General features: G+C 42.4%; 1 protein-coding gene across 1 annotated transcript in view; it reads left to right on the top strand.

Annotated features, from left to right (window-relative positions):
* Positions 1-5,535: 5,535 nt before the first annotated feature.
* Positions 5,536-13,443, top strand: part of LOC143141369 (crystal protein) — a 12,735-nt gene continuing 4,827 nt past the window's right edge. The window contains exons 1-6 of the mRNA XM_076302415.1: positions 5,536-6,575; positions 7,171-7,372; positions 7,471-7,604; positions 7,867-7,994; positions 12,472-12,590; positions 12,905-13,045. Coding sequence (XP_076158530.1) covers positions 5,670-6,575; positions 7,171-7,372; positions 7,471-7,604; positions 7,867-7,994; positions 12,472-12,590; positions 12,905-13,045 — 1,630 coding nt within the window. The 5' untranslated portion in view covers positions 5,536-5,669. The remainder of the gene's footprint in view (positions 6,576-7,170; positions 7,373-7,470; positions 7,605-7,866; positions 7,995-12,471; positions 12,591-12,904; positions 13,046-13,443) is intronic.

Raw genomic sequence — 13,443 nt, forward strand, 5'->3', positions numbered from 1 at the left:
CTCCAGTGTGTGGCGAAGTAAGACTGGGTTAGGGCCGACCCAACGCTGCGGCCACTCCTGGGAGAGATGGGTGTGGCTCTCTGAGGGAACAGCTTTACTGTGTTTCACTAGATTACACATAGATTACACAGAGAGCCTTCACAAGTGCTGATGCTTGTGAGAAATTTAAGAAATGTTTCATTGATAAGATCGAAAACACCAGAGCACTGTTCTCTCCCCCTCCTCTGCCTTCCCCCCCAGTTAAGGTGTCTTCAGGCCCTTTATCTACTTTCAGTCACTTTGCTGATGTATCGCTAGCAGATCTCAAGGACATAGTCCTCTGTATGAAACCCACATCTTCCCCTGGTGATGCTGTCCCCTCCTATCTTGAAAGATGCCTTGATGTGTTGGGCCCTTCCATACAGCTAGTTATCAACTCCTGTTTGACATCTGGTGCTGTCCCTGCCTGCTTTAAGCATGCGGTGGTCCAACCCCTGCTTGAAAAGCCCAACCTGGATGCAAATTCTTTGAATAACTACCGCCCCATCTCTAAACTCCCTTTCCTTTCCAAGGTACTGGAGAAAATAGTGCTGGCCCAGTTGCTTCCCTTCCTGACTGAGCATAACATCCTTGAGCCCTTCCAGTCAGGTTTTAGAACACTCCACAGTACTGAATCAGCTCTGCTAAAAGTCACCAACGATCTGCTTCTCACTCTAGATTCAGGTCAAAATGCAATCCTGGTTCTATTGGACCTCAGCGCAGCGTTTGATACTGTGGACCACAACACCCTCCTTACCCGTCTTGAGGACTGGGTAGGCATAAAGGGGACAGCACTACTTTGGTTCAGCTCCTACCTCAGACACAGAACCTTCTCAGTATCCCTTGGTTGCTCCTCTTCCTCCTCAGCTCCTGTTTCCTATGGGGTCCCGCAAGGCTCCATTTTGGGCCCTTTGCTGCTCTGTTTATACATGCTGCCCCTTGGTGACATCATCCGGCGATATGACATCTCTTTTCACTTCTATGCTGATGACACCCAGCTATACCTGCCCTTAAAATCTGATAACTCCATTCAGCCTCTTCTGGATTGTCTCCAGGATATTAAGTGCTGGATGAATAATAACTTCCTTCAGCTAAATGATAATAAGACAGAGGTCATCATTTTTGGTCCTTCTAAAGCTAGACCCCTGATTGAAGGAAAATTAGCCCACCTCTCCTCTTTTGTCAAGCCACATGCCAAAAATCTAGGTGTCATCCTGGATTCAGAGCTCTGTTTTAAAAGGCAGATTAGCTCTGAGTAGCTTCCATCAGCTGAGAATTATTTCCCATCTCAAACCCTCTCTGTCTCCCATGGACTTAGAAACAGCAATTCATGCATTTGTTACATCCCGGTTAGATTATTGCAACTCCCTCTATCTTGGTCTCCCCCAGTCCCAACTTTCTCGTCTGCAATTGGTACAAAATGCAGCTGCTAGGATGCTTACTGGCACCAAGAAATACCAACATCACCCCTGTTCTGGCCTCCTTACACTGGCTCCCCATTAGCTTTAGGGTCCACTTCAAAGTCCTTCTGATTGTTTATAAGGCACTACATGGGTTGGCTCCCTCATATATTTCAGACCTCCTCCATCCCCTCTCAGCATCCAGGTCCCTTAGATCTGCCGACAAGGGTCTTCTATCTGTGGCCCGCACCCGCCTCAAGCAAAGAGGCAATAGAGCTTTTGCGGTAGCAGCCCCACGTCTGTGGAATTGTCTGCCCCCAGATGTTAGACTGTCTCCCTCCATCACCACTTTTAAATTAAGACTAAAGACCCACCTTTACTCCTTGGCCTTCCCTGCTTCCTAGCTGTCCATCTCTCTCCTCTCTTCTTCATATTCAAGTGTCTTCTGTACTGTTGCTATTTATGACCGCCGCGCAGCGAAGCGGCGGTCATATAGCTTTAGTCAGAATTTATTTATTTATTTATTTATTTATTTATTTTTTCGCATGCCCAAATTTCTGTCAATGATTCCTGGGACACTGAAAGACCGGGGTACACGAAACTTGGTGGGCATGTAACCCCACATGGATAGCATGGAACCATCGTTTTTCGTTTTGATCTGTAGCCCCCCCGCTGGACTGGACCCCCCGAAAGGAGGGTAGGGCAGACACAGTTTTCTGTGAATATCTCGAGAACCGTAGGGTTTAGGAGGACCATTTTTTTTTGTATGTTGATCTCAAGGGGCCATGTCAACCCATTCCATAACCACTCATTTCATGTATAGCGCCACCTAGTTAAACACAAAAAAGTAAAAATTAGGTGTTGTAATCGCAGGTATCTGTGACCTAAAATAGTCAAAACTGCACAAAATTGGAAGTGTATCATTATGACACCCTCTGTATGCACGCCAAGTTTCGTGGAATTCCGTTCATGGAGGGCCACACAATAAATTAATTTATGTTACTATACACCAACTGGCCTGTAGGTGGCCGGAGACAGTTTTCTGTGAATATCTCGAGAACCGTAGGGCCTAGGAGGTCCAACTTTTTTATGTGTCTTGGTCTTAAGGGGGCATGTCAACCCATGCCATTACCACTTATTTCATGTATAGCGCCACCTAGTTAAAAATTAAAAAGCAAAAAATTAGGTGTTTTCATCACAATATCTCTGGCTGACAAGGTCAAAACTGCACGAAATTAAAAGTGTAGGATCATTATGACACCCTCCGAATGCATGCCACGTTTTGTGTACTTTCGTTCATGGGGGGCCTTACAATAAAATAATGTATGTGTACATTTAGTGACGTACACCAACAAGGATTCCCGGGACACTGAAAGACCGGGGTACACAAAACTTGGTGGGCATGTAACCCCACATGGATAGCATGGAACCGTCATTTTGATCTGTAGCCCCCCCGCTGGACTGGACCCCCCGAAAGGAGGGTAGGGCAGACACAGTTCTCTGTGAATATCTTGAGAACTGTAGGGACTAGGATGACCATTTTTTTCCGTATGTTTGCCTCCAGGGGTCATGTTAACCCATTTCATGTGCACACATGTGCACAAACAGATACACACACACACACATACATTCACAGTAATCATACGTATGACACATACTCACACAGTAGACATATGTACGCTTGCATGCACAGGCACATACGCAGGCACACACACAAGCACGCACACACACACACACACACACACACACACACACATACACACACACCCACACACATAACATAAACATGTACATGCACACAATTCAAGAATTTTTCAGAATTATGAACAGGCAAGATGGAGGTGGGGTTGTATAAAATGAATTTTACATGTGAAATCTATGCACTAATCATGTTTTGGTACTTGTCTAGCAGATACCAGTGAGAATTGAGTGTGGATAATGCAATTTAGTGAGACAGTTAGAATCATATAGGCCTTTTAGCGTGATTTATTTTTGTGGAAAAAATGTGCTGGACTGGGCGGCGGTCATATTTTGTACCGCTCTGCGGTACATCTAGTTTATTTACAAATGTACATACTGTAATTACACTTACATATAGCCATTTTCTACTGCTCTTCATACTATTCATCCTGCACATACACGTATTCTTACTACTCTTATGATGCTACTGTTACCACACTGCACATAGCTGTACATTCTGTACATATCTGTCTTTATTTTTCATACTGAATATCTGCATTTATTCTGTTTTCTTATTTTATATTCTGTTAATACACTGCATATTACATAGCCATATCATTCTGCTCTTAAGGTAACTGCTAATACACTGCACATATTTATATTTAATTTATACTACACTAAACCACCTTCTGTAAATTAACTGTATACTAGTGTCTACACTGCACTATATTTATTGTCCTGTCTATGCACCACCTGCTTATACTTTGTATATCACATTGCACTTTTCTGCTTTTTTTGCACTTCTGGTTAGATGCAAACTGCATTTCGTTGTCTTTGTACTTGTACTCTGCACAATGACAACAAAGTTGAATCTAATCTAATCTAATTAAGCCTACGTATAAAGTGACATATTTCAAAACCTTTATTTTTGTTGTAATGTTGATTATTCTAATCTTGATGATTGTGATGTACATCTCATAGAAATCAAAAATCCAGAATCTCAAAATATTAGAATAAAGTCAAAACACCCTCAATGGTATGGTAACAGCACCGCTCATAATCGCAAAGCTCTGCAAAGGGTGGTCAGGTCAGCGCAACGGATCACAAGGAGTTACCAACTATCCAGGACCTTTACAGCCAGCGCTGCAGGAGAAAGACCAAGCGAATTCTTGCTGACCCCAGTCATCCCAGCCACAGTGTCTTCACCCTCCTAGCATCTGGTAGAAGGTAGACTTGTACCAGCAGATACAGAGACAGCTTCTATCCACAAGCTACACACACACACACACACACACACACACACACACACACACACACACACACACACACACACACAGAGTATGTAGACTTGTACCAGCAGATACAGAGACAGCTTCTATCCACAAGCCACCAGGATGCTGAACTGTAATTCTCTTCCCCATAGCTAATCAACCTCAAAGCTTAGAACCCCCACACAGACACAACATACCCCCCCCCCCCCCCCCCACACACACACACACATACACACACAAAATACACCTTCTTAATTACTGCTTTTAATTTACTCTTTTAAGTTGAGCTGGCTCTTGAGCTTAATCATTTCATTACTGATAATGAATTTTTTAAGTACAAGACAATAAAACTACTTGAACTTTATGTGTTTTTCCAGATAACGCTCTGTGTAAGCGAAAAATCATGGAATATATGACTTAAGATAATTGTTTTTTATATGTCAGCATAACAGACAAAACATTAATCCCCTTTCTACCTTAAACTGCAATGACATCATCCTTCCTCTTTTCATGTTCCCCTTTGCCCATGTGCACAGGAAGTGTGCATTATTTGTGTTTTTGTATTTGCCTGCGTGTGTATGTGAGCATTTGTGCAGAGATTCAGTAACTGAGTCTTGACCTCCCATCTGTAATCTTATTTCACAACACAAAGCCCTCTGTGTGTGTGTGTGTGTGTGTGTTGGGCATTGGCTGATTAAAACCACGAGTGCCTCTGTAAACTAGGATCTGACTCTCTCTTTTTCCCTTTGACACACGCACACACACACACACACACACACACACACTGACAGACAACACTGGATTTGTACAACGGAAAAAGAACGCTGGGGATAAGAAGAAAACATCCTCCTATTTTCATGCCGTCTGCCGCTTTGCCACCACTATGTCAGCCTGGATCTCAATGCTAAAGCTGCTAACCATGATCAACTTTGTGTGTGTGTCTGGAGCCGCCATAACCATGGAAACAGGGGTGAGTACGCAGGGTGCTGGGACTAGCGAGGAGAGACATGCACACACTCCTCCCGCGCATGAGATGAGAAGAGACACTCACCACCCAATGAGGACTGGTGATCAGCAGGATTCATATAAACTCATCTACGGAACAGCCCAAAATACTGATGATTCGTATAAACTCATCTACGGAACAGCCCATAATACTGATGATTCGTATAAACTCATCTACGGACATGATGGAATAACCGATAATAAATTAACTGATGACTTTAAAATCATAGATGAGCTCAGCACTGATGATAAAGTAAGTAGACAAGTCAAAGTTAGTAAAGGTCTCAGCAGAAGTATGTTAATCCATGATCTCTGGGCTGACTCAAAACTCATAGGTGCGAATTCCCTCAAATCTCTGCTGAGAGATGACCACACGGGTGATGTAAAACTCAGTACAGAGTTAACCTCTAATGAATATGATGTCGATGATCACACTGGTTTGGAGATGGATTCTGATGGAGGCTCAAAGATGAATTTGTCCTTAAAGTCTGCTCAGCTTGAGACTAAAATCACTAAAATCACCAGTACGACAGAGTCCGGGGGGATTGACTTTGCCAGGAGTAGTAATTATATTGAAAGTAGCAGCGTTGAATCTGTTGATGTACATCATGTTGAGATAAACAATACAGAATCTGCTGGCCATGTTGCAAGTGACGGTGTTGAATCTGCTGGCCATGTTGCAAGCGACAGTGTTGAATCTGCTAGTCATGTTGCAAGCGACGGTGTTGAAACTTCGGACCATGATGGCGGTGACAGTGTTGAATTTGACAATCATGCAGGTGGTGACAGTGTTGAATCTTCGGACAATGCTGATGGTAATAATGATGAATTTGATAATTATGCGGGAGGTGAGAGTGTTGAATCTGCTGGCCATGTTGCAAGCGACAGTGTTGAATCTGCTGGCCATGTTGCAAGCGACAGTGTTGAATCTGCTGGCCATGTTGCAAGCGACGGTGTTGAATCTGCTGAAGAGCCTGAGGGGCCGGTTGTGCGGGTGCATGGGGGCATGGTGCGTGGCCTCACGCTGGACAAAGCTCACGTCTTCTACGGCATCCCATATGCCGCCCCGCCAGTGGGGCAACGACGCTGGGCGCCACCCCACCCAGTATTACCATGGTTACAGACGTACAACGCCACCTTCCCTCGGCCGGCGTGCATGCAAGCCTGTGCCGGAGAGTTTTCTCAGATCTGTCCACCAAAGGTATGCGCACTCATAGCCAATCAGTGAGCAGAACACTCAAGCAACGCACCAAAACACAGGGGAGCATTCGTCACCATTAGCCAATCACAGGGGAGCATTCGTCACCATTAGCCAATCACAGGGGAGCAAAGTGATTGATAATGACTGACTGACTATTATTGTGTTACATGCTTCAAATGTAAAGCACTTTGAGCTGCATTCTGTGTATGAAAGGTGCTATACAAATAAAGCTTATTATTATTATTATTATTATTATTATTATTATTATTATTATTCACCATTAGCCAATCACAGGGGAGCATTCGTCACCATTAGCCAATCACAGGGGAGCATTTATTACCATTAGCCAATCACAGGGAAGCATTCATCACCATTAACCAATCACAGGAGAGCATTCATCACCATTAGCCAATCACAGGGAAGCATTCATCACCATTAGCCAATAATAAATGCATCAAAACACCAACTCTGACATCATAAGTCAATATTCTCTTAACCATGTGTCAGACTAATAAGACCTTTAGCATCAACCAGAAAGCAAATAGCATTCATACTGTATGTTTCATCTTGCATGTCTTGGTATGCTTTTGTGTAGGTCAGTGAAGACTGCCTGTACTTGAACGTATTTGTCCCTCGGACTGTGAACTTGTCATTGCCGACGGAAACACAGCGGCCAGTTCTGGTGTGGATCCATGGTGGCGACTTCATTGCAGGCTCCGCCTCCCGACCCCTCTATGATGGACGCTTCATGAGTAACTATAGCAACACAGTGGTGGTCAATGTGGAGTATCGCTTGGGTAAACAAAAACAACAAGCATAGAAATGCACAAGACCACGCACACACACAGCTTTTTACAAATACACTGAGCCTTACATCATTTGTGTGCGTCTGCAGGTGCGTTTGGGTTTCTGGTCACAGGAAAAGACCCAGAGCTCTCTGCTGTAGGGAATTATGGGATGTTGGACCAGCAGGCAGCCCTGGTGTGGATTAAAAACAACATTCCAGTTTTTGCAGGAGATCCAAAGAGGGTGTGTGTGTGTGTGTGTGTGTGTGGTGTGTGTGTGTGTGTGTGTGTGTGTGTGTGTGTGGTGTGTGTGTGTGTGTGTGTGTGTGTGTGTGTGTGGTGTGTGTGTGTGTGTCTCATTTAATTTTGTCATTGTTAATGCATTCTCAACACTAAAGCACAAATTATCATTAAGTACTTTTTTTTAACCCATCCTCAAATTAAGTAATATTATGTCACAGACATGAATCCTGCGTGTGTGTGTGTGTGTGTGTGTTGGGCTGTAGGTGACGTTAGTTGGTGAGAGTGCGGGGGCGCAGTCCGTTGCCCTCCATCTGATGATGAGGAGCAGTGAGTTTCTCTTCAGCCAAGCTGCCATTCAGAGTTTGCCATTCTCAATACCACTCAAAACCAGGTGACTATGTGTGTGTGTGTGTGTGTGTGTGTGTGTGTGTGTGTGTGCATGTATGTGTGCGTGTGTATTTATTGTTTTATGTAGAAACTGTTGTAATAACTGAGTTGGCATACCTGTACAGGTGTTCATGTTGTTGGAGTAGGATTAGTGTGCAGGTCTTAGAACAGTGGCATACCTGTACAGGTGTATTAGTGTGCAGGTCTTAGAGCAGTGGCATACCTTAATAGTAATAGTAAAAAAAATAGTAATATTTGTTCTGATGTGTGTATGGTTGATGTTCTATAGAGGTTGCAGAATGGTGGGTACAATTGTATAGCGAGTGTAGTGATGTGTAGTGATGTGTAGTGATATGTAGTGATATGTAGTGATGTGTAGTGATGTGTAGTGTTGTGTAGTGATGTGTAGTGATGTGTAGTGTTGTGTAGTGATGTGTAGTGATGTGTAGTGATGTGTAGTGTTGTGTAGTGTTGTGTAGTGATGTGTAGTGATGTGTGTATTTTTGAGGCTGCACATACTGTAGTGATGTTGTGTGTTTGTGGAGGCTGTAGTATACTGTATGTTTGTGTAGTGATGTTGTGTGTTTGTGGAGGCTGTAGTATACTGTATGTTTGTGTAGTGATGTTGTGTGTTTGTGGCTGTAGTATACTGTATGTTTGTGTAGTGATGTTGTGTGTTTGTGGAGGCTGTAGTATACTGTATGTTTGTGTAGTGATGTTGTGTGTTTGTGGCTGTAGTATACTGTATGTTTGTGTAGTGATGTTGTGTGTTTGTGGAGGCTGTAGTATACTGTATGTTTGTGTAGTGATGTTGTGTGTTTGTGGAGGCTGTAGTATACTGTATGTTTGTGTAGTGATGTTGTGTGTTTGTGGCTGTAGTATACTGTATGTTTGTGTAGTGATGTTGTGTGTTTGTGGCTGTAGTATACTGTATGTTTGTGTAGTGATGTTGTGTGTTTGTGGAGGCTGTAGTATACTGTATGTTTGTGTAGTGATGTTGTGTGTTTGTTTGTGGCTGTAGTATACTGTATGTTTGTGTAGTGATGTTGTGTGTTTGTGAAGGCTGTAGTATACTGTATGTTTGTGTAGTGATGTTGTGTGTTTGTGGCTGTAGTATACTGTATGTTTGTGTAGTGATGTTGTGTGTTTGTGGAGGCTGTAGTATACTGTATGTTTGTGTAGTGATGTTGTGTGTTTGTGGCTGTAGTATACTGTATGTTTGTGTAGTGATGTTGTGTGTTTGTGGAGGCTGTAGTATACTGTATGTTTGTGTAGTGATGTTGTGTGTTTGTGGAGGCTGTAGTATACTGTATGTTTGTGTAGTGATGTTGTGTGTTTGTGGCTGTAGTATACTGTATGTTTGTGTAGTGATGTTGTGTGTTTGTGGAGGCTGTAGTATACTGTATGTTTGTGTAGTGATGTTGTGTGTTTGTGGAGGCTGTAGTATACTGTATGTTTGTGTAGTGATGTTGTGTGTTTGTGGCAGTAGTATACTGTATGTTTGTGTAGTGATGTTGTGTGTTTGTGGAGGCTGTAGTATACTGTATGTTTGTGTAGTGATGTTGTGTGTTTGTGGCTGTAGTATACTGTATGTTTGTGTAGTGATGTTGTGTGTTTGTGGAGGCTGTAGTATACTGTATGTTTGTGTAGTGATGTTGTGTGTTTGTGGAGGCTGTAGTATACTGTATGTTTGTGTAGTGATGTTGTGTGTTTGTGGCTGTAGTATACTGTATGTTTGTGTAGTGATGTTGTGTGTTTGTGGAGGCTGTAGTATACTGTATGTTTGTGTAGTGATGTTGTGTGTTTGTGGCTGTAGTATACTGTATGTTTGTGTAGTGATGTTGTGTGTTTGTGGCTGTAGTATACTGTATGTTTGTGTAGTGATGTTGTGTGTTTGTGGAGGCTGTAGTATACTGTATGTTTGTGTAGTGATGTTGTGTGTTTGTTTGTGGCTGTAGTATACTGTATGTTTGTGTAGTGATGTTGTGTGTTTGTGAAGGCTGTAGTATACTGTATGTTTGTGTAGTGATGTTGTGTGTTTGTGGCTGTAGTATACTGTATGTTTGTGTAGTGATGTTGTGTGTTTGTGGAGGCTGTAGTATACTGTATGTTTGTGTAGTGATGTTGTGTGTTTGTGGCTGTAGTATACTGTATGTTTGTGTAGTGATGTTGTGTGTTTGTGGAGGCTGTAGTATACTGTATGTTTGTGTAGTGATGTTGTGTGTTTGTGGAGGCTGTAGTATACTGTATGTTTGTGTAGTGATGTTGTGTGTTTGTGGAGGCTGTAGTATACTGTATGTTTGTGTAGTGATGTTGTGTGTTTGTGGAGGCTGTAGTATACTGTATGTTTGTGTAGTGATGTTGTGTGTTTGTGGAGGCTGTAGTATACTGTATGTTTGTGTAGTGATGTTGTGTGTTTGTGGCAGTAGTATACTGTATGTTTGTGTAGTGATGTTGTGTGTTTGTGGAGGCTGTAGTATACTGTATGTTTGTGTAGTGATGTTGTGTGTTTGTGGCTGTAGTATACTGTATGTTTGTGTAGTGATGTTGTGTGTTTGTGGAGGCTGTAGTATACTGTATGTTTGTGTAGTGATGTTGTGTGTTTGTGGAGGCTGTAGTATACTGTATGTTTGTGTAGTGATGTTGTGTGTTTGTGGCTGTAGTATACTGTATGTTTGTGTAGTGATGTTGTGTGTTTGTGGAGGCTGTAGTATACTGTATGTTTGTGTAGTGATGTTGTGTGTTTGTGGCTGTAGTATACTGTATGTTTGTGTAGTGATGTTGTGTATTTGTGGAGGCTGTAGTATACTGTATGTTTGTGTAGTGATGTTGTGTGTTTGTTTGTGGCTGTAGTATACTGTATGTTTGTGTAGTGATGTTGTGTGTTTGTGGAGGCTGTAGTATACTGTATGTTTGTGTAGTGATGTTGTTCGTTTGTTTGTGGCTGTAGTATACTGTATGTTTGTGTAGTGATGTTGTGTGTTTGTATAGGCTGTAGTATACTGTATGTTTGTGTAGTGATGTTGTGTGTTTGTGGAGGCTGTAGTATACTGTATGTTTGTGTAGTGATGTTGTGTGTTTGTTTGTGGCTGTAGTATACTGTATGTTTGTGTAGTGATGTTGTGTGTTTGTGGAGGCTGTAGTATACTGTATGTTTGTGTAGTGATGTTGTGTGTTTGTGGAGGCTGTAGTATACTGTATGTTTGTGTAGTGATGTTGTGTGTTTGTTTGTGGCTGTAGTATACTGTATGTTTGTGTAGTGATGTTGTGTGTTTGTGGCTGTAGTATACTGTATGTTTGTGTAGTGATGTTGTGTGTTTGTGGCTGTAGTATACTGTATGTTTGTGTAGTGATTTTGTGTGTTTGTGGCTGTAGTATACTGTATGTTTGTGTAGTGATGTTGTGTGTTTGTGGAGGCTGTAGTATACTGTATGTTTGTGTAGTGATGTTGTGTGTTTGTGGCTGTAGTATACTGTATGTTTGTGTAGTGATGTTGTGTGTTTGTGGAGGCTGTAGTATACTGTATGTTTGTGTAGTGATGTTGTGTGTTTGTGGCTGTAGTATACTGTATGTTTGTGTAGTGATGTTGTGTGTTTGTGGAGGCTGTAGTATACTGTATGTTTGTGTAGTGATGTTGTGTGTTTGTTTGTGGCTGTAGTATACTGTATGTTTGTGTAGTGATGTTGTGTGTTTGTGGAGGCTGTAGTATACTGTATGTTTGTGTAGTGATGTTGTGTGTTTGTTTGTGGAGGCTGTAGTATACTGTATGTTTGTGTAGTGATGTTGTGTGTTTGTGGAGGCTGTAGTATACTGTATGTTTGTGTAGTGATGTTGTGTGTTTGTGGAGGCTGTAGTATACTCTATGTTTGTGTAGTGATGTTGTGTGTTTGTGGAGGCTGTAGTATACTGTATGTTTGTGTAGTGATGTTGTGTGTTTGTGGAGGCTGTAGTATACTGTATGTTTGTGTAGTGATGTTGTGTGTTTGTGGAGGCTGTAGTATACTGTATGTTTGTGTAGTGATGTTGTGTGTTTGTTTGTGGCTGTAGTATACTGTATGTTTGTGTAGTGATGTTGTGTGTTTGTGGAGGCTGCAGTGTATGTTCATACAGAATGTAGTGATGTGTGTATGTGTTTGTATAGAGGCCGTACATAGTGATGTGTGTATGTTTGTGGAGGCTGTAGTGTATCTGTGTGTAATGGTGTTGTGTGTGTGTTTGTAGTAACTGTATGTTTGTGTAGTGGTGTTGTGTGTGTGTTTGTAGTGACTGTATGTTTGTGTAGTGGTGTTGTGTGTGTGTTTGTAGTGACTGTATGTTTGTGTAGAGGTGTTGTGTGTGTGTTTGTAGTGATTGTATGTATGTGTAGAGGTATTGTGTGTGTGTGTGTGCATGGAGGCTGGAGTGATGATGTGTGTGTAGTGGGTGTGTGTGTGTGTGTGTGTGCATGGAGGCTGGAGTAATTATGTGTGTGTACGGTGCAGGTGGGATGCCAAGAGGCTCGGTCGGGACTTTGCTCGCACGGCAAACTGCTCCGTGTCTGACCTGCTCTGTCTGAAGAGTCTCAGTGCACGTGATGTGCTCCGAGCTCAGGTCAAATCTGGTGGGTGAACACACACACACACACACACACACACACACACACACACACACACACACACACACACACACACACACACACAGGGAGTAGGGTAAGAAAAGTGCCTGCAAGTCCATGGGATGAGGTAATTGGCAACAAACACTATTTAGCCACTTAACCAATCAATTAATTGTTTATTATTTTTTTAATAACAATCCAGCTCATTATTAATCAGCTTGGTGAGCAGCAACTGAAGACTTTTTAATCATACATCCAAACAATGAATTGATTATTGAATTTATGAGACGCCAGCTCAGAATACCCCTCTCCCTTCACAGGATCAAAGATAGTGAACCCCTTCCGCTTTCTGGAGGTCTTTGAGACCTGGGGGCCATATATTGATGAGGTGCTGATTGAAGACCAGCCAATCGCAGCCTTCCAGAAGGGTTACTGGCAGAGGGACAAACCGGTCATCATTGGTTAGTGTCATCATTACTCTCTTCGTCTAGTAAACATAAACAAACCGGTCATCATTGTCTAGTAAACATAAACAGTCCCATCTCATGACCTCTCGTGCTGTGCATGACTGCTTCACAGTGTGCTGTGCATGACTGCTTCACAGTGAAGTGGCCATGTGAAATAGCCTTTGAATGCATTCACTTTCAGTTACAGGTTAGGTTTTTCTGTTAGCTAAAACGCTTGTAGAAGGTGTTGGGACCATTGGTGTTGCCATACCAGGAGTTAGTAGACAGAGGAGGATTTCTGATGAATGTCTTGAATGTGTTCATCTCTAGCACACTGCAAAATCTTTGGTGTCTTGAGGCATCCACAAACTGAATGTGGGTAATTACTTAAATGCATGTGTACGTCCATTTCA

This window comes from Alosa pseudoharengus, unplaced genomic scaffold (genome assembly GCF_046254945.1).
Source record: "Alosa pseudoharengus isolate Yale_2024_CS ecotype anadromous, Long Island Sound unplaced genomic scaffold, YU_APseudo_1.1 YU_APseudo_1.1_scf_10, whole genome shotgun sequence".
Lineage (NCBI taxonomy): Eukaryota > Metazoa > Chordata > Actinopteri > Clupeiformes > Clupeidae > Alosa > Alosa pseudoharengus.